Source organism: Vanacampus margaritifer, chromosome 5, assembly GCF_051991255.1.
Source record: "Vanacampus margaritifer isolate UIUO_Vmar chromosome 5, RoL_Vmar_1.0, whole genome shotgun sequence".
Taxonomy (NCBI): Eukaryota; Metazoa; Chordata; class Actinopteri; order Syngnathiformes; family Syngnathidae; genus Vanacampus; species Vanacampus margaritifer.
The window spans coordinates 30,821,942-30,842,553 of record NC_135436.1 but is presented as its reverse complement, the minus strand read 5'-3'; the positions used below and the strand labels follow the sequence as shown (position 1 = coordinate 30,842,553).

Here is a 20,612-nt window from a genome sequence, read left to right as displayed (position 1 = left end):
GATCTTAAGTAACTTGCCCAATTTGCTTGGCCTCAACTTGTTTTGTTTTTTTCTTTCTGTTGGCCGGTTGGATTTGAAACCGCAAAACACAACTGACAATTGTTATCACATACACGTTGGTGCGTGTGTGCGTGTGTGTGCGTGTGTGTGTACTAATGAAGCTTATGTACATGTTGGTGTCAGGTAGGAGCCCCGAGGGAGTCCACAGCAAATGGTGCTCTTCATACTGATGAGGTGCTACTGAACTTTTTTTTTTCATCATCATCATCATCATCATCATCATGACGACTTCCTGATGGTAACAAAGACGCGACCACTTGACGACAACTCATTATTGTACGACTTGTCACACAAATCAACTAAGAATGACAACAGACAAGTGGTTGGCCATCAGTGACATCATCGTCATGCCAGTCACTCCCCACCCAGCCTCTCTTTTTTGGGGTCTACGGGGTCCATTGTCCACTCAATAGCCCATATGTTGGCACACATGCAGCTTAAGATGTGTGTGCGCGCACACACACACACACAATGCAGCAGTTGTTTTGACATGCGCTGATTTGTGTGGCTTTCCTTGTGATGACGTGACACGGGCCAGCAGTGCCTTGGTCCACTATCCCAACCTGTGCGTGTGCGCGCGCGTGGACACTTCCCTTTCTCCCTCGACTTCCCCCTTTGAGAAGCAAGACAAAAGCAGGCTGAGCACGCGAGCCGGTTCGGGGCGCCTGCCCACAAAAGGAGCGTCCGCTGGCTTTGGCAAAAGACGGGATAGCTTCTGCGCTCAGTTAACTGCCAAAGTGCTTTCTGGCAACACAAATGCACTTTGTGGTGCTGTGAGTCTATCTGTGCTGGACTGGCCATCTGGTCCATCGGGCACATGCCCGGTGGGCCGGCGTCTCTTGGGGCGGACGCGGAGCTTTTAATGATTTTTTTCCCCTCCATTTCAGCCCAAGCGAATTTCGAGGGACGTTCATGCAAAGACAGCAAACGGGAGCAAACGAGTTGCAGAGCTACGTGCTAGCCACGGCTGCTCACGAGTCACAAGGGAATACAAATTTGTCTTTAGAAGACAACATTTGATTCTTACAGTCGATGTCAGATGGAAATGTCTGAAGTTGCAACTGACAACGTCTAGCCAGCCTTTGAATGATGAAAAAAAAAAAAAAGGCAGCAAGTTGGACACAATTGGGGGGGAAGGGGGCTGCAACTGGGCGTGCGGGGGTGGGCCCGGGCGGGACCTTCCCCCCAGCTATTTAAACAGATTCCAGCAGATGGTGGAGGAACATCATCAGACGCAACGTGCGTGCCTCCGTCCCAGACCAGGACCATCCCGTGTCCCCGCACCGCTCGAGACCCCAGTGGGAAACATTTCCTGACGTGGATTCGTGGATTGACCGCCCGCCGTCCTCTCAAACATGGCGTCCGACTTGCTCACGCCCTTTTTGGAAGTGGAGCGGGACTTGTGCAAGGTGAGGACAACGGACGGCCGCCGTTTTCTTCTTGGTTCGGGAACAAACGCAAATCGCTGGCAGTCAACATCACTGCAACACGTGATGTTGACTACCAAATGCCGTCGCACTTCACAAGCATTTTGGAGAAGAAAAACAACATAACAAACGAATCGTAACAGGAACAAAAAATGTTATTTTGTTGGGTTAAAAAAATTCTAAATATGAGAAGTTGTATGCTGGTGAACCTTTTTTGGGAGCGTCAACAATCCTGTTATGATAAATTCATATATTATTTACAGGCAAAAAGTTGTCAGTTTACCTTTTGTAATCTTCAACAACAACAGAATTGAATTTTGAAATGTAATTTTACCAGAAGAAAAATTGTGGCCTGATAATCTCAACAGCAATTCATCAGAAGTTGAAAAGTTGCTTCTCAGAGCAAAACCGTTTTGACATAAATTCAAGTTTTCTTTCAGAAGGTAAAATGCTTTGGGGGATTTGTGATGTTGTTTTCCAGATTTTTTTTGTTGGGGGGGGGGGGGGGTGTGTTCAACGCCGCCTACACTCTGTTTTTTCCTAATCCCCTGAATAATCACATTTTCTTGTTTGTGTGTTTTTTGTCTCTTGGCAATTACGAGTATATGAGCATCAATTGCTTCGAATTATTTGGGGAAACCGAAACCCTGCTTAGTTGCTTTTTTTTTTTTACCTAATCCCTCACTTACTTACATTTTACTATGCACTTTAAAACAATTTTTTTAATTGTCAATTACAGTTTAATGAGTGTCAATTATCTGGATTCTTTTTGGGGGGGCCGTTCCCATCTTATTTGCAGACACTTTATTTGTTTTTTCTCAGTCCAAACGAAGGCTCCAACCCGGAAAAACGTGTACAGCTTTTGTTTGTGAGCGTTGTTCAAACTTTCTTCCACTCGTTTGTTGCTCCTGTCTCAACAATTTTGGAATTCAAATTCAAAACAAAACAAAAACAAATATGATGTCAATCACTTCTAACATTAAATATTTATCTTTGTAGTGTTTTCATTTGGATGAAGAGGATTTGCAAAACTGGCTCATTCAGTTTTTATTTTTTTACACGTCTCGACTTCTTCTCCTATTTGTAATCTGTGACCCAACGTAGTCTCAGTCAGCCATATTTTACAAATGAGTTTTTGACATAATTATACTCATACAAATATGAATAAGGCGATATGACACGCCCCCTTTGAGCTGCATGTTTTACAGCGATGCTAATCTAAGAGGGTCGCTGAAAAGCCTCACGCTGCCTTGTTCTTCCTTCGCCAACAGAACTTTGCCGGCCTGGAGGTGACGGAGACGTTGTTGGCAAGCCTGCGGCCTCCGGCCAGAGCTCGCTGTTTCCAGCGCCGCCATTCGCTCTGCCCCGTCACGCTCGCCAACTCCAAGTTGAGCGACGGCGAGTCGTCCACTTGGGCACCGCAGTGGAAACGGGAGAGCCGCTTCCCTTGCTCGGTACTCAGCCGCATTCCTTTCAGGACGGACCGCTCGGTCAGCATGATCGAAGGCGGCGTCGCCGCGGACGAGGAAGCGCCGCCGGCACCTGCCCGGCCTCCGCCAGGGCTTTGTGTGGGCAACCGGACCTCCGTTCCGGCGCCGGCCTCGCCTCGCCTCTCCACGCGCTACAAGACGGAGCTGTGCCGCACGTTTGAGGAGAGCGGCCTGTGCAAGTATGGCGCCAAGTGCCAGTTTGCGCACGGCCTGGATGAGCTACGAGGTTTGAGCCGCCACCCCAAGTACAAGACGGAGCCGTGCCGAACCTTCCACACCGTCGGCTTCTGCCCGTACGGCGCCCGCTGCCACTTCATCCACAACGCCGAAGAGCTGCTGAATTTGCGGAAGGAGCTGCGGCCGCCGCCTCTGCGCCACAGCCTCAGCTTTGCCGGTTTCCCGTCCGCCGAAAGTTGTCAGCCTTCGTCCCGGCCGTCATCGCTGCACTTGGCCCGGGCCTCGTCCACGTCGCCCTCGGGGAGCCCGAGGCTCCTCTCGCCCCTCTTCCCGGAGCCGGGGCTTCTCCGCCCTTGCCCCTACGATTTGTCCGTTGCCAGTGAGTTAGCCGGAGAAGACGACAGCCCCTCTTGTGGTTTTGTTGCTGCCGGCGAGTGCGACTTGGCCACTGGCGAGAACGCCATCTCCGCTCTTGGGTTCTTTGCCGCCAGCAAATATGACTCCACAACCGCTGCCGATGACGCCGACTCTGCTCTTGGTTCCTTTCCCGCAGCCGTCGCCAAACTGCCTCTTGGTTGCCTCGCCGTACGCAGCGATTGTGCCAGTATCCGGCGCTGCGCTCCAGCCTCCAAACATCTGCTGTACGGCGCCCCTTCCGGTGCTCCGGCCGGCCTCCTCGGGCCCCCCGGCCTCCTCGCGCCCCCCGGCTTCCTCGCGCCCCCCGCCCTTCTCAGGCCCCCCGGCCTCCGGCGTTGCTTCTCGGCCGACTCGCTCTCGGAGGAGAGTTACACATCGTCCTGCTCCCTCAGTTCCGCTTCCAGCGGCAGCGAGTCGCCGGGCTGCGAGGGCCGCCGCCTGCCCATCTTCAGCCGCCTGTCGGTGGCGGACGAGTAGCCGGAACGTTGCGGTCGCGCTCGCAAAAGAGTTGTGTTGACTTTGTCTCGTGCATATTGCATAGCGTCGCTCCCAGCAGTTTTCTTTTTGTGCTCTTGCAGCGCTGGCTAATCCTGGTCCAAAAATTCCAAACCCTGCCACAGTTTGGCTTTGGCCACAGGTACTTTCTCCTGAACCGGCTCCCAGGAAGCTCCTTTTACCTGCCAGGTGAGGAGAAGCACCAAACTGTGGCAGGATTTGGACTTTTGGAGCGGGCTTTGCCATCTCAGTGTGCTCGTATACTGTTGTATACCAAGGCCAGTGAGCCACAATGCCGGTTTGTCTATATGCGTCCTGGCCATGACCGGCGACCGGTCCAGTGTTTGTCTTTTTGTGCTCTACCATTGACTGACGACCAGCCCATTGTTTTCAGAAATGTGATTGGCTGGCAACCAGTCCAATTGAAGCGAAGTAATGCTAACATTAGCCTAGCCGCTCGTCCAGAGCGTCACACTTTTTCTTGATGATGATGATGATGATGATGATGAAACCTTTTAGCAAAGCCAGAAGACGATTAGTTGGTCTGGGCGTTCAATTTCGAAGTTGCCTGTGTCGTTGAGCGGCCTCTCCGCTGGCCCAGACAACAAGCATATACTGCCAATTAGCATTAGCTTTTGTCGAGCTAATGCATTTTGTCTGCTTTTTCGGTGGATGACAACTTTGCTGCTTGCAAATAATTTCAGTGAACTCTCGCACTGTTCACTGATGTCTTTTTCAATATTTTTTTTATTGTTGGATGTATTTAAAATCATTGTGGAATGTCCCTACTTACACAAGAATTGCTCGGGTAAAAAAAAAAAAAAAAACTTTTCTGAAGGTGCCATTTATGTGAATGTAATTTTTTGTTATTCACAGGCTGGCCTGAAACCGTGAATTGTGTTTGAAGTTTTTAACATTTCTAATACTTTATTGAAACAAGTTAATGAAGTCCTCAAGTGATTGGCAGGTCAACATGGAAATTGTTTCTTTATTGGCCATGCAGTGATGCAACCTGCTGATGTATTTCCTACGTTTCTCCTCAATTAAGTTCTATTTATTTCTTTTGTTTCCTTCAAAGTTGAGCGCATCTTATTTTGTGGTTCCATGCTTAATGATCTCTCTCACATAATTTAAGAGCCCTCGTTATTTACATGTTGTTTCTCTTAATATATTGATGTTTATAGTTCTTTCAAAATAAAAAAAAATTCATAAAAAGAAAAAAAACGCTCAGTATATGTTGTTTTAACAGATGTCGAGAACGAAGAGTACGAATGATTGAAAGTGACTTTTACGTCATAAAGACACAACATTATTAAACTGCACACGTTTGATTTTACATACACAACTTGCAAAATACAAGTCCAAAAGTGGACAACGGGACAACTTGGAGCGAAATGTCCTCACATGCAGCTCGATTGTGAACTCGAGCAAATATTCCATTGTGTGTGTGTGTGCGTGTGTGCGTGCGTGCGTGCGTGCTCCTGTGTGAACCCTTTCTCTTCTGTGGCCCCGCCTCTCATTTTGTGTGTGCGTGTGATTGTGTTATGTTTGTGCATTTGTGGTGATTGACACTTAGAAGAATCCTTGGGCAACAGATGCTCTGACAAAAGACACACACACACACACACACACACACACACACACACACACACACACACGGAATGTAGTTGAGTAGATACTTGTGACTTCCATCTGCCATCACCGTCAAGTGAATAGAAAACGTCAAGCATCTTTTCCAGCCCCCCAAAAATACCAGGCAAACCGCATAAACACACCACGCAGAATTTTTGGTGTGCAACATGTATTGCAGTCACTGTGTGAGTCTGTGTGCATCTATTTGTGTGTGTGTGTGTGTGTGTGTGTGTGTTGGCATTTAACTGAGGTCGTGTGCTAATGAAAGACAAAAGCTAGGAGGACACACTCCCACAACCCCTGTGGCTACTTGCCATTGAGGACGTGTGTGTGCGTGTGTGTGTAGGGTGGGAAGGGGTCCCTAAAAAGGCCAAGGGGCTGGTCCTGTGAACCCCCCCAACCCCCAGGCCGCTTTGTGTTGCACTGCTTTCCCTTTTCAGGCAAACATCTGTATGCTAATGCTCCTCAGCGGAGGGAGAGTGGCGGAGGATCTGCCTCTGTGGAAGTTGGGGGTGGGGTGTGGGGGGTGTGGGGGGGTTCGCATGTACAACTAAAGTGTACTCAACACTAAATAAACTTCTTTTTTTTGCTGATAAACTATATGAACTGGTGTCTACATGTCCTGGTGATTATTTTGACATTTTTGTGCATGTTTGAATTTGGGGCAAAAAGCATGTTTGGCGCCATCTTAAAGTAGCACTAAGGAACTTCCCAAACTTAATCAAATATTTTCATGACTCTTCTGATGAAACATCGACTTCAAACTAGTTGAATGTTACTTCTTTCTGCCCCTTTTCGAACCGAACACTTTGTATGACCTTATTTGTTTATATTTTGTTTAGTATTTGTTCGATACAACTAAAGATCAAATCAAACCTTTGCCATGGCCTGGGGGGAGGGGTAGGGGGGGGGGCATTATTTTTACTGGCATTAAACAACTTTGAGGAAGATGGTAGGAACACTGCCACATAAAAAAGTGTGCTGACTGCTGAATGACATATGTTTTTTATGTCTTTCCCCATTTGTTACAAAGACGGAAGTCAATTTGGATGTCGACGCATGATTACTGCTTTCCTGGCAGAAGCTGCAAAACAACTGAAAAGTTGCGTCTTAGGAGACAAGAAAGAAAAAAGGTAGCTACCCGGATCAAAGGACAGTCAAGGATCAACATTGGCCTTCAACTTTCCCTCGCTGGCTTGAGCTTAAAAACGACAATGCGCTTCATGGGAAATGTGGTCTTCCTTCAGGCATTACATTACCACTTTTGTCCATGTGGCGCCGCCATAATCAGTTTGAACTCAAAGTTGAAAATTGAAGGAGTGGTATTAAGTTCACTACGTCACTTGTGGACTATGGACTTGCCAAAGAAGGTGTCGGTCAGGCACGCCTCCGTCGCCGCCTCTCACAGCCCTTTTCCAGGGTTTAACGCTCCCTCATTTATGCTCAACTGACTGGACAGGTAAGCGTCAGGTCAGCAGAATACAAGTTGGTTTTTTTCCGGATGCAGTTTTCAGCCAAGTGTGCAGGTAAGCATGGCTTGAAGCACACACCTGCACCCGGGCCTTGAGCACGCATGCCATCTTCAGTCATGGGCTGATCGGCTGTGCATGTGTAAATGCACGTACATGGTACTCTCCATCTCATTGACATGATGCATTTCTTAGCCCCCCCCCCTAACCATCAAAAAGGACTGCCTAGCCCCATTCCTTACTCTAACCTCAACCATAACCCAATTCAAACCTAAACTCTAAAACCAAGTCTTGACTCTCAAAAAGAAGTCTGAATTTGTGGGGACCAGCAAAATGGCCCCACAAGGACGGGTGGGCCCCACAACTCAGTCAAATCTCGAAATATTAGCCTCACCATGTAACCAAAGGTACGTACAACACACAAACTGGATGAGGCAACATTAACACCCCAGTTGAAGTCATACTTTTAGTCATAAGAAACCATTTCAAATGAGGCTTAGGATTGCTGCTGACATCTAGTGGTGTGTAGCAAGCACTACATTCTTCAACAACACTACATTCATGCATTTGGTCTTTGATTAGTGAAGCAACAATGTTATTTTCCAAGATATCGATTTGGAGCTGCCTATAGCCACACTGTATTGGAAACATTACACTTCCTTTCTTTCTTCTTATTTTAAGATTAGTGCAAGAGAGATTTGTGCAATTTATGAAGAGCTCAGTCATGATAAAAATTTGAAAATAGTTATGATGTGTGCAAAGACTTCAAATATATGACAATATGATAATAATGCCAAGTTTTGGCATGTCCAAAATATTTATTTACCAGTAATAATAATAATAATAATACATCTACAAAATATGTGCTTGCTGTAGTGTATGAATGAATGTATCCTGTATACTCGCACAATAGACATTAAAAAGATCAGCAATTTGGAAGAATTTTGAACTTAATTCTGGAAAAAAATGCAATAAGATTGCAGTAAACAGCATTTTTGAAGAATTTTACCTGTGCATTTGATTTCCCTGCTGAAATCACTTCACACACAATGCCAACAGGGGGCAGCATAGTACCGCACATTGAGAAGTGAGACGCTGACGACCCCTGACAACTTTTTCATATAGAGACTTGTTTCCCCGCAACATTTATCATTTTATTGGCATACTACATTTTTTTGTTAACTGTGTTGCCTTATATGATTATTTTTCTCACAATATTGAAAAATAAAACTTGCTGCACTTGATTATCACGAAATATTTGTTAGGAGAAAAAAAAAAATGCTCATTTGCTGCTGAAAAAAAACACTTTTTGTGCCTAATAAAAAAAAAACTTGGGGAAAAAAATCTAAACAAGAAAATAAGACTATTTTGTGCAAAAAATATATAATAATTGTACTACACTAATATATTATAATATTTGTGTTGATATTTTCAAGATTATTCCATTTGTAATTGAGTAAAGTAAAAAAAAGTTACCCCCCCCCCCAAAAAAAAAGTCCTACCATAAAATATTGGTTGACATTTGTAATACTGTGTGTCACACTAAGCAGTCACACAGACAAGAGAACTCTAATGAGTTTTAAAGGGTGTGGGGAATGTCACAAACCAAAATAGAAAGAAAAAAAAGAAGTACCATTCGGCAAAGTGATGTTAATGTTACCAAAACATTGAGGGAAGCAAATACGGCTTAATCAACAAGCGATGTTGAGAACATTACACAAAGCGATCCCATCAGACAGCTTGCAGCGCCCAAACCTTAAGTTGCATCAGAAAATGAGACCAAATAAATCAACTTAACAATTTGACTGTGAAACCGGGACCCTTGTTTGAAATCCAAACCCTGGTCCTTGAAACGCTAACGTAAACCCTGAACCTCGTCTGCAAAGCTCACTTGTGACATTACGCCCCTCATTGTTTGTGTCGTCAGCTGAATGACTTCATCTCTCAACAATCTCCAAGTGAATTTGATGCTATCTGGAAAAATGAAAGCCAACCAGCAACGTTCCGCACGCCCCCACCCCGTATGAAAGCAAACCACATAATGATGGTTTGTGTTACGTTGTATTTCATTTGCTCGCCGCGGGCTCCCCAAGTGGCGGCAGCCTCAATCTTGGGCAAATGTTCACGCCAAACTATTTGTGACCGTACTTGACTTTCCGCCGTAGTGCGACGGAATGATGGAACACTCCGCATGGTACGGTGGTGACACACTTTTCAGCTATTTTTTGATTGGGAAAAGCACACAACGCGCAAATCCAAAATGAACCACCAAATGTCGTTACGTTGAACTGAGACGAGGAGCTTCATCGAGCCAGGCCATAACGGTTCAATTGTTTAAAATGTTTTCATGTGGTGCCACCATCACAGTGGCCATACTTAAGTTATTGGGAGGTAGTCAATGATTCACAGATTTTTGGGGGGGTGTTCATTTTATTGAACAAAAGTGTGTGCGTGTTAAAAATAGCCTATTTCTTTACAATCCCTCACGTTCGTATGTTTTGATATTCTTAGTTGTGTGAATGCATCTTATTCCGTCGTTTTTGACATTCAACTACTTCTACATTTCCCAAGTGATTCAAACCATTTCAATTTCAGCATGTTCCAAGAATTCCAACTTTTGCTATTGGGCTATTATTTTTCTCATTTCAAACATATACCATTTTACCCACCATTCAACATTTTTCACCCCCTAAATCCCCTCTCATTTCCAATGAGACATTCAGCAATTCGTTCCCATTCTACATTCAAAATGTTCGGATCATTATGATCACCTTGGGAATGATTTCCAACATTCCCAACAACCAAAAATTCACTTATTGCACATTTTCACCAATATCATTTCACCTAGTTTCATATAATTAAATATCACACCACATCATTCAATGCATGCATTTTAACCACTACATTTCAAGTTCATTCATTCTTCAATATCATTTTATTAGATTCCACATCATTCAGTACCATGACTTTAATGAATACAATTCAAGCACATTCAATATGATTCCACGTTTCTATAGTTTTTCAACTCATTCATTTAGAAACAGTTTGCACCACTTTACACACATGCACACACCCAAAAAATTATACTGTTATTATTGCTCCTCCTCCGTGAAATGCTTTTCGTGTTTGTGACGGCTCGAAGCCGAAAGTTGCTTCCATCGGCGCCGAAAGTTGCTCCCGTCGGCGCCGAAAGTTGCTCCCGTCGGCGCCGAAAGTTGCTCCCGTCGGCGCCGCAAGTTGCTTCCGTCGGCGCCCAACTCGGTCAGTGTGTCAAAGTTTAGCATCCCTCGTTAGTCCGCCAGCCAAACACGAGTCCGTCATAGACTGGTGACGACGCGGTGTAAGTGCCCACCAGTGGGTTTTAGGGAGGCTGGAATGGATTAATGACATCAAGGCAACACGCACACACACAGCGAGACGCAGCGAGGCCGTGTGAACGACGAGGCAATTCCTTCCGGCAGGATGCATCTAGCACAACAACGTCACAACATATCAGCCGGCGGGACTCTACGGACCTTTAGTTGCTTTAGTGGTGCATTCGGCCCCAACCACAAATCCAACTCGGATCGGCGAGAACAATGCTGACATTTTGGGTTCAAGAATGGAGAGGAATAACACAGAGGGGCTTACCCGGCCTTTCGAGGGGGCGGTGTTGAACAATTTGCAAAGTTTGTACACGGGATCAACTCATGTCCGAGGAGCGGGAATGAGTACTCAAGTAATGAAGTAACTTAAAGCAACACTAAGGAACTTTCAGTTTACATTGATTATGGCGGCGCCACATGGACAAAAGCGGTAATGTTGTGCCTGAAGGAAGACCACATTTTCCATAAGGACAAGCGCATTGTATCGTTTTTTAGCTCACGTTCGCGAGTGAATGCCAGGCCAATGTTGATCTTTAACTGTCCTTTTATCCGTGTAGCTTCCCTTTTTCTTTTTGTCTCCTCAGACAAAACTTTTCAGTTGTTTTGGGACCTGCGCTCTTCTCCCTTTAAACCCGGGAGAGCGGATATGTCATTTAGTTGTCTTTTGAACAATTCTTGGTATCTTAGCCGATGAAATGCATCAGAATATGCACGATAGGGTAACATGGGACTGATAGCATGTCCTGGAATTTTATCCGAGCGTTTATGGTTGACGCAGATTCACGGGAGTTATTAAATAAATGACGGGATTGGCGACGGCGCGGAAGGAATTGGAATCAGTGTAAGGAGTTGACAGTGACATACTGTTAATAAATATGTTTGTAGACAATGAGGATGTTGAACATTTTGACGGCTTCGTAACGGAATGGACGACGAATAATTTGACATTAAGTAAAATAGTCCTTAGAATTCCCATTGTATAAAAGCGGCCGTTGATGAAGCCATTCTCCCCAAAACAGCACAATTCCGGTTACGAAAATATTTTTTCCTGAGTTGCAAGGGCGTGAATCAAGCAGAAAGTGGACAAGTACTCGAGTAATGAGTTTCGTATGCGCAGCACGACTCCAAAATTTGGTCTGCTCGTTTTGCAAGCCTTTCACCCTTTACTGTCTTTTTTCACTTATGACCTGTTATGCATAAAAGTGTAAAAAAAAAAAGAAGAAGATTTTTTATGGTATGTAAGCTTTAAGAAGCAAGGCCAGAAAAGAAAGATTTTTAGGTTCTTCAAAAACCAGCCTTTTCATTTTTTTATTTTACGTTATCTAAACTTGTTAAGAACTTTTGACTTTGTGTTTGCAAAGTCTCGGGTCGTGAGTGAAAAAGCGCAGCATGTGTTTCTCATTGCCGCCCAAAAAGATAACGATGTCGTGGCCCTTTAACTGGCCGGGCCTGGCGCACGTGAGTCCATCGCAACCACATGTTCCGCTCGCACTCAACTCCAGCACTGTGCACGTTTCAAGACATTTTCCGTTCTGCTGGCCGCCATGTTGCATGCAGGCAGGACATTTTCCCTGATTTGGGGCTTGTGGTTGATTTAAGAGGCAGCGCAGTCAATGACACAATCTCGCCGTTTTGTTTGCCTGTGAGGCTGCAGGAAGAGTAAGAGGAAGTAAATGGACTTTTTATATTTTCAGCAGCTGCTGCAACTTCAAGGTGTTTTTGCAAAAATGATGCCTTGATAACGTGAATTTTTTTCTTTACTTTTTTTTTTTTTTTTAATTCAGCTCCCGAAGCACGTGTCACTTGGCGACATGAAAGTTAGTAGACATGGCCAGCATGACAGATCCACAAAAAAGGCTCAAGAAATAGGGCTGAATAACTTTTAGAACGGATCCCATTTCAATTTTTCAGGCAGATATTCCGATTCTGATGATTCAATTGACAAGCTTTGAAGGGTGCATATAATACACGATTGCGTATTCTAGTTGAGAAAATAGGGTACACTGTTATCTGCTCTTCTTGTTTTAATGTGGTTGTTTTTTCACATGTGCTACATCTGCTTTATATTCTATTGTTTTATTGTGGGAATGTTTTGTTTCTTTTCTTGTACGCCAACGTGGCGCGTCAAGGGATGCGCTACAAATGTTTCATGTGTCCTCCATGGATTATTTTCTCGCCTAGTTGTATTTTCTCTAGCGCAGCAGCCGCTTCTTGATTGACAGGAAGCTCAGGCTACATGATGTAAACACACGACGGCGGTCACCATAAATAAGACGCGGCATAAGCTCAAATTGAGCGCATCGTAATGCTCGATCATCGGCTATCTTAGCATGTGATTGATTATCTTGGCCAAAGGCGTGTTGCATCTTCAGGGATGAAAGCGAGTCTCACAGTGAGAAAGAAAATGTGTGCAAAGACACAGAAGAGACGGCTTTGAAAAAAGATGGATTAAAAGCAAACAAAGTTCGAAAGGCAAAATATTTGCAGCTAGCATTGATCAAATGAGCAATAAAGCATCTGACAAAATGACACTTATTCACTTTAAGTCAATATTACAGTACAAGAAGATATTTTGGACAAAAAAAAATTGGTTTTCAGTTGGAGAGAGGAACATCGAGTCACAGAGAACACAGAGTCGATCTTTGCCACCTGTTGGGGGAGTGTCAAAATCAAGCGTCATCTGTCAGTCTGGCGAATCAGCGATTTTTGCCTCGCATCACAAATGGCACAGCGCATTTGTGACGCGAGTGTGTGGTCCGCTGTTTTGGAACGCCAGAGCAGCTTTTGCGCAACAGTGACAAGAAAGAAAGTTGTCTTGATTTCAGTCCGATGGTGACCCCGCCAAGCAGAAACAGGACTGAATGTGACTTTTGAACCTTGACACGCGGCCTTTCGGAAGCAAAAGCTGACACGTGCGCACACACACACACAAACAGGTGTCAGTCTATGCATTACATTAAGGTATTCACATTTTAGAACTTACTACAGCCCTGGTCTCTGACCTACTTAAAATCAACCGGATCTGGAAAAGCAAAAGGTTTCTGCTGGGAACTTACTTGCACCAAATGGATCGTACAATTATTGTTCTTTTCAGACGCTACTCACTCAAACGTATTCACAATAAAGGATTTATTTAGCTACATCGCAAGTCACTCGTGAATGCATACCTTCATTTGTTTTTTGCTTATCCGTATCAATTGAAATAGCAATTTCAAAAAAGTGCTTTTATTTTGCATTTGTGTCCGAGTGCATTTCCCTTTCAAGGAACGGCTCGGTGATAATGCGGCCCGCTATTTTCGCACTCCCTCTATCTTCCAACACGGCACGCGTCTTTACTTCCTGTATGAGCCGAGGGACTTCCTGTGGACTTCCCGTGTTGACCTTCTCTGCGCGACAAAAACGACCCCACCACTCGCAGACTAGCACGAAGAAAGACAAGCGTGAAACCTGAGGCCGCCAGATAAGAGTCAGGAGGTGAATTGTTATTGATATGCTCCGGGCCGCTCTTTCACCTCACACAGGACGCTTCCTCTTCCTGCTCCTTCATCATCATCGTCATCATCAGTGTTAGAACACTCAAGATCGGTGTGGAAACCACATTTTGAAGCTCGTCTTGTTCTTGGGACTGGACAGACTCAGGATTTTCAGTGGAGACGGGTCAAGACCAGCACTGATCTGCTATTCTTCAACTTCAGTTTTGTGCCAATGAGAAAACCAAACATTTTTTATGGTGGTCCCACTATAGTATATTGTTGTGCATGTGAAAGATGATGACTGATTCAAATGGATGTGTAGGTGGAACCTGTGATTATTTGGAGTAATCAGATCAACCAAGTTTTCTTTTAGGGATTACATCAATCCTGTGGGTCCAGCAGGCGAGGATTAGAAGTGACGACGTTGTCCATCTAACTGTGTTATTGCCTGTTACAAGCACACCGACGGCATGAAGGGACTTCACCAAAACAGGTCGGACGGCCGACGTTACGTAAATCACATCTGTGGTCAGGATCCGCTGAGGTGGGCTTCCTGCTAGTGGTGGGTGGCAGTCCGGGGACAACATATGGCTCTCGTCTTTACAGAATAGAGTTCAAAGGTGAGAGACCCCCATCCATCTGTCAGCTGGAGTCAAAGCGACAGAAGAAGTCACAACTTCCCGCCTCTTGCGTCTCAAACACAGCCGCCCGTTTTCCAAGTTCCAATGAATGTCCTAAATTAAATATAATAAACAGACATAATGCCCTGTGTATCGACTACATGTCTGACAATAAACTACATATAGGTATGTACAGTCACAGCATTAGTCAGCCCCCCCCTGCAGTTTTAACACTTTGAGGTCTGCATTATATTGCAGACTTTCTGCATATAATCATATAAAACGTGTGAGTCACTCCCGCTCGTCCCAAAGAGGAAACGTCAAAGCCCCGAATTAGCCCTCTTTTCTTCATGCTCATTCCTCGCTCACATGCACGCCATGTGCCTGTGACAACCGACTTGACAGGAAGCGGCTAATATTACCCTGCCGCGGCTGGAATGAAAGCAACATGACGGAGGAGTGTGACACCCCCTTTGACGTTCTCTTCAGGCCACAAATTTTAAGGCCTCAGCGGCGAAGATAACACATTATTATTATCTCTCTTAGGGGCTGGCCCGCACCGACTTGTATATATATCAAGGGGAAGACGTGTGGCGTGACGGGTTTTTTGCGGAAGCGAGACAAAAATGCGTAATGGAATGCGGGAAGTAGCCACAGACTTGAAATAGCAAAATGGTGGCCCTGTTTGCTTATGATGTGCTTCATGGAATGCCATAAAACGGCCCACGTGCAACGACGACAACTCAAATTCCACCATCGCCTGTCTGTCTACATTATGGGTCTTAAATTTGGTGGCAATAAAATCTCAAGGACTTGCTCATCTTTGAAGGACACCTGGCTAAAGTAAATGTCCACTTCAGACCAAAATGGGTGACTTTCAGTAACAGTTTCTCAATATGCGTTCTTCCGTCCTTGTGATCTTGTGAAACGTTATCACTCGTCACACAAGTACTGCTCCAATTGAACGGACGCGGAAAGCAAGAACACACGGAATAGCAAAGGTGGGCGCGTCAAGGAATTTTGAGCGTCCGTCATTCGGCAATCGTCAACAGCCAGGACACCCTTCCGTTATCGATCGTCAATATTTCCATCCATTGCTCAGCAAAATGAGCGTCTGTCATTGTTTCCATCATTCAAGGCAGGCATTCGTCAATGTTCCGTCAATCCCTCGCCAAAATGGGACGTACGTCATTCACGGATTGCCTCATTCATTGACGGATTATCGAACGTCAATCGTGAACAAAATAGATGATCTTCTGTCAATATTGATGGAATGCCCACCTCTGCGGAATACCTGGATGTTGTTTTCGTCTGTTAGCATTGACCAAGGATGCATCAGTTGGATACTAGTGAATTGCTCAGCTCGAAAATATCCCAAGATGCATTTCGTGCCACTTTTGCGGAAATAAATCAGCATCGGGGGGGATTATTTGTGAAAATGTTGAATATCTGTGCTGATAATCGATCTATCCCTAGTTCATAGTTTACAGATTCTTATAGATTACACAATAATATGGTGGCCAAGTCCTACTTTGGTCTAAATGAAGCTCCTCAACACACTTCAACAGGTCCTTGGCAACAAGATGCCACCAGATGGTGTCAAATCAATATTCTTATTCAAATTTGAATCACTTTTACTCATTGAATAAATACATTTCAAAGCAGTACTTCTTTTACCATTTTTTTTCCCAAAGCACGCGTGCGTCTACTTAAATACAAAGTGTGAATACTTTTACCACCTCTGATGAATTCACACGAGTACAGCATGCGCACAGCAAGAAAGACCACACGTTTACACTTTTTGCACACACAAGCACACCTTGTAAATGCATTTAACGACAACATTGTACGGTTTCGATGTCCGCTGCGCGACCATTCTTTAGTCATCCGTAAGCGTTTCACTATCTGCGTTGAGTTTAATGTTTCACCGCTCGAATGTTTGTAAAGGTTTTGCTTCGGTCCCAGCGAAATTGTGAATCATCAACCCGGAACGGCTTTGACGCACAAGAGGGCATTAAAAAATGTTGACAAAGAATAAGCACAAATCCAATCTATGGGAACACAACACTCAAGCGAATTCCAAGACACGTCTTTGATAGAACACTCTAACATACTAGACAAATACATTCATGCATTGTACTACCATAGAATAATACTAAAATACATACTAATGCACAAACAACCCTTCTTTTAAATCAGGTCATGGATGGGGAATATTTTGTGATACCTTGGGAATATTGTCTGTTGACATCTTTTGTTACATCTTGACGCCATCTGTAGACGTTGACAAAAGTAATCAGCATCTTTGAACATAGAAGCAGGAATATCAAACTTTTTTTTTTTTTCATTTTGTAGTTGTAGTTTCACTTGGAATGGGACTGTGAAACTAAATAAATATATGATCGCCTCATCATATTACTGCATGCCACAACAATGTGATGGATAGTTGGTAAATGTCTGTCCAACTATTGTTCAATTCATTTCAAAAAGGGTTTTGGTTCCAAAATAGATGTTTCTAATATCTCAGTCAGATTATTTTCACAATTTTGGTACAAATTTTCAAAAGAAAAATTAAATAGAAGTGATTTCCTTCAGTAGACCTCATAAAATAATGTGTTGGTCTGGATCCGGACCCAAACCCTTAGGTTTGACACCTGTGAAGTCCCGAGAGCAGATATCTGTATTCAAATGCAGCGAGTAAAAAGTTGTCCAAAAAAACAGTCCCAAGTATGTGTCCTCTTCCTTTCCCACTACTGACCCCCCCCCCCCCCCCCACACAACTATTATTTACTATTCAGTAAAAAATGCCACCGCACTTTCCTCCAAGTTGACCCCAACTTTGCTACAATGGGTGCGAAATTGCAGCGACATTCCTCAGACAGCTTTACAAGCCAAGTGTCGGCGGCAAGCAGCGGGCAGCGTCCTGCAAAAACAAGTCTTAAACGTATATTGTGTTTGGAGAGAAAACAAAGCCGGCACACACTGGATGACTGCTGCCACTAAAGCGCCACTAGCGAGCGGCTAATGCGCTCCATGTGCCTGAAACCTGAGACCAGCGGCGGAGGAACACCAGGACAGACCGAGTCAGTGATGGAAGGCTCCCTGGTGAGCCATCAATGCTTCCTGATGAACCTTGTCTTTTGTCACCTCCCCCTTCGAGATTATGTAAAGTTGGTCAGGGAAATCACACCTCTGGGCTGTGAAGTCAGCACTTGGAGACCGCCTCGCACCCTGGTCATTTGTTTAATATGTGAGGCAATAAAAGAAAAAAAGCTCAATTGAATTTTGAAGATTGTCTTTACTGTTATTGATCAAAAGAGATGAAAATGACCCATGACTTGATTCAAAAAAAAAAGAAGTGGTTGTTTGAGCCAGTGGGAGGCGTGGCATGAACTGAATGCTACTAAACCTCAATGTGGGTCAAGAAAAACCGTAATGATTCACCACAGGTTTAAGGTTTCTCCATCTCACTGTGCCACATTTCCTCCAAATGCCGTCGCTCAGCTCTGTCGTTATCACACAAAAAAGAGCACTAATCACAAGTCAGCGTGCCCCGGAAAAGTCGGGACAATCCGCAAAAAGCCTCATGAACTCCACCGCAGATCCCCACCTCGGCATCCCCTCACTGAAGGCCGCGTGGGGGAGGGGGGGGGGGGGCTGCTAATCAGAAGCAGGCAGGCCGAAGCAGATCCCTTCATCGGGATTATAAAAACTGCCAACAATTAAGATGCACAAGGTCGGCGAGAAAGAAGCTGCTGTCTGTTCATTTCTTTGGATTAATTCAAGAAGCTTTTCGGAGCACTTGAGTGGAGAGGATTTCGTTCCTTTTGTAGGTTTTTTTTGATGGCTTAAATAGGGCTGAATCTCACGATTGTTTTCACAAAAACTCACACTTGAATTGATTGAGCAAACGACAGTGACATTATTAAAATCTTTTCTTTTTGAATTTCCCCCATTTGGAGTTTGCGTGATTTATCCTGAAACCAAACAAAGTCTTTTATACACAAGCGATTTGTTGCCACATCACACACAAAAAAAGTTTCAGTATCACATTAAAATGTGATAAATTTGGCATTTTAACATTCAATTTCTAGTTATGTGATTGTGTTTCTCATTTCAACGTGATAAGTAGAGATGCTCAATATCAGATTAATACCAGTACAAGTAACAAATGTTTCAGAAGTTACTGATACCAATATCAATAGTACTTTTGATATGTAAATGTAATCAAACGAGTTGAAGGGTACCTTTGCCATGGCCTGAGGGGGTCTGTATCATTTTGACTGGCACGAAGCAACTCTGAGGAGGATGGTACGAACACTGTCACACAAAAAACGACAAATGTGCTGACTGCTTTATGGCATACGTCAAAAGCGACCCCGGCCGGATGAAAGGACAGTCAAGGATCAACGTTAGCCTGGATTTCACTCGCTGGGTGGAGCTAAAAAAAAACGGCACAATGCGCTTGTCCACATAGGAAATGTGGTCTTCCTTCAGACATAACAACACCGCTTTTGGCCATATGGTGTCGCCATAATCAACATGAACTGAAAGTTCCTTAGTGTTGCTTTAAATGCCTCCTGTTCGCTCTTTATGCAATATTTACGACATGGATCGACTTATGGGACTACTGGGAAATTGAATTGCTTCTTCCTTGACCTCTGTGTGTGTGTGTGTGTGTGTGTGTGTGTGTGTGTGTGTGTGTGTTATCCCACTAACCACGAGCGCACTCACACTAGGGCCATCGTAACGTGCCCAAGCGCGCTTGCTGCTGAAGTGCGGATTCTATAGGTAGTGTGAGCGCAATCGAGCCGCGCCCAAGTACGGTTCGGATCCCCAGTTTGGCACAATTGGGAGAAATGGGCCTGAGAACAGTACGGTTGGCCGCATATGCGCGCAGCCGCGGCGAGTAGTCGGCGCGCGAAACCTAACCATGACGTCACGTGCGTACACACAGGCCAGTTTGGCGGAAGGGGGCTTCGTTCGCCTCGGCAAGCGACTGCTCCGCTGGCTGATGGACGGAGAGGCTCATGTTTACATACTTAATGCTCATCCACACCAAACAACAAGGCAAGGCGTGCCAAATGATAAAAGATATGAAAAATAGGATGTATTTAAAAAAATGTAGGGGGCAGCGTGTCCTCGGCCTGCAGCAGATGCTCGCGGAGGGAAGCAGCGTTGATATTTGAGCCGGCACAGATGTGGGAGTGCACATGACGAGGAAGAGGAGGTTGCGCTGCGTGTTTCGCTACACAACACCCCCACAACAAGCACTACAATGTTGTGCAGTTCTTCACAGGACTTTATTGCATTGAAGAGTACCAAAATGAATGGCTACAAATAAAGCACAAAATGAACATCCAAAGTTCTTTTGGACAATAACTCAATGAGCTCGCGACGTGAAGCGTTACGCCAGCAAGAGTTCACAGCCGTTTAACGCAATGTGGGTTTCATGCACGTGGTACCACTTGGAGGTGGAAACCCAAAGTAAAACTGTGTAAACCATACACCACATGGAGGTAAATCTTGGGCTCAGAGTGCCCCTTTTACCTTCAAAAAGTCAGTGTGAGCATTAAGCGCTACATTTAGGGGATAATCTGACCATCTGTTGAAGATTTGGCGATTTCCTCTTCTTCACAAGACACAATCGTGTCACGTGTGAATGGAAAAGTGCTGATTTAAAGACATTGTTTCTACAGTTGTGCCATAGGGAAAATTCTTTATATCTCCACTAACTGGCAAAATATACGTACACACGAACGATGAAAATTGTCAACCATGCGTCTCAGCTCCTGATTTATGACAACTTCCTCTCTAAACAGGAAATGAGGTTCAGTTTAAAGAAGGGGTGGGACATTCATTTTGCAAAAGGGCCGCATGAGAAACTGGAATGCCACGACTTTGTCTACATTCTTTTTTTTTATGTATTTAGAAAAGGCGTATTGTTGATTTACTAAATTGCTACGCAGATGCATTGACATCATTAG

General features: G+C 44.6%; 2 protein-coding genes across 3 annotated transcripts in view; one reads left to right on the top strand and one right to left on the bottom strand.

The window, feature by feature from the left end:
• Positions 1–20,612, bottom strand: part of LOC144051804 (transmembrane protein 87A) — a 49,518-nt gene that overhangs the window by 26,045 nt on the left and 2,861 nt on the right. The gene's annotated exons all lie outside the window — the stretch shown is intronic.
• LOC144052388 (uncharacterized) lies at positions 1,271–5,194 on the top strand. Its single transcript, XM_077566394.1, has 2 exons — positions 1,271–1,469; positions 2,759–5,194. Exons 1-2 carry the CDS (start codon positions 1,416–1,418, stop codon positions 4,046–4,048), a joined length of 1,344 nt encoding a protein of 447 aa, XP_077422520.1. The 5' UTR covers positions 1,271–1,415; the 3' UTR covers positions 4,049–5,194.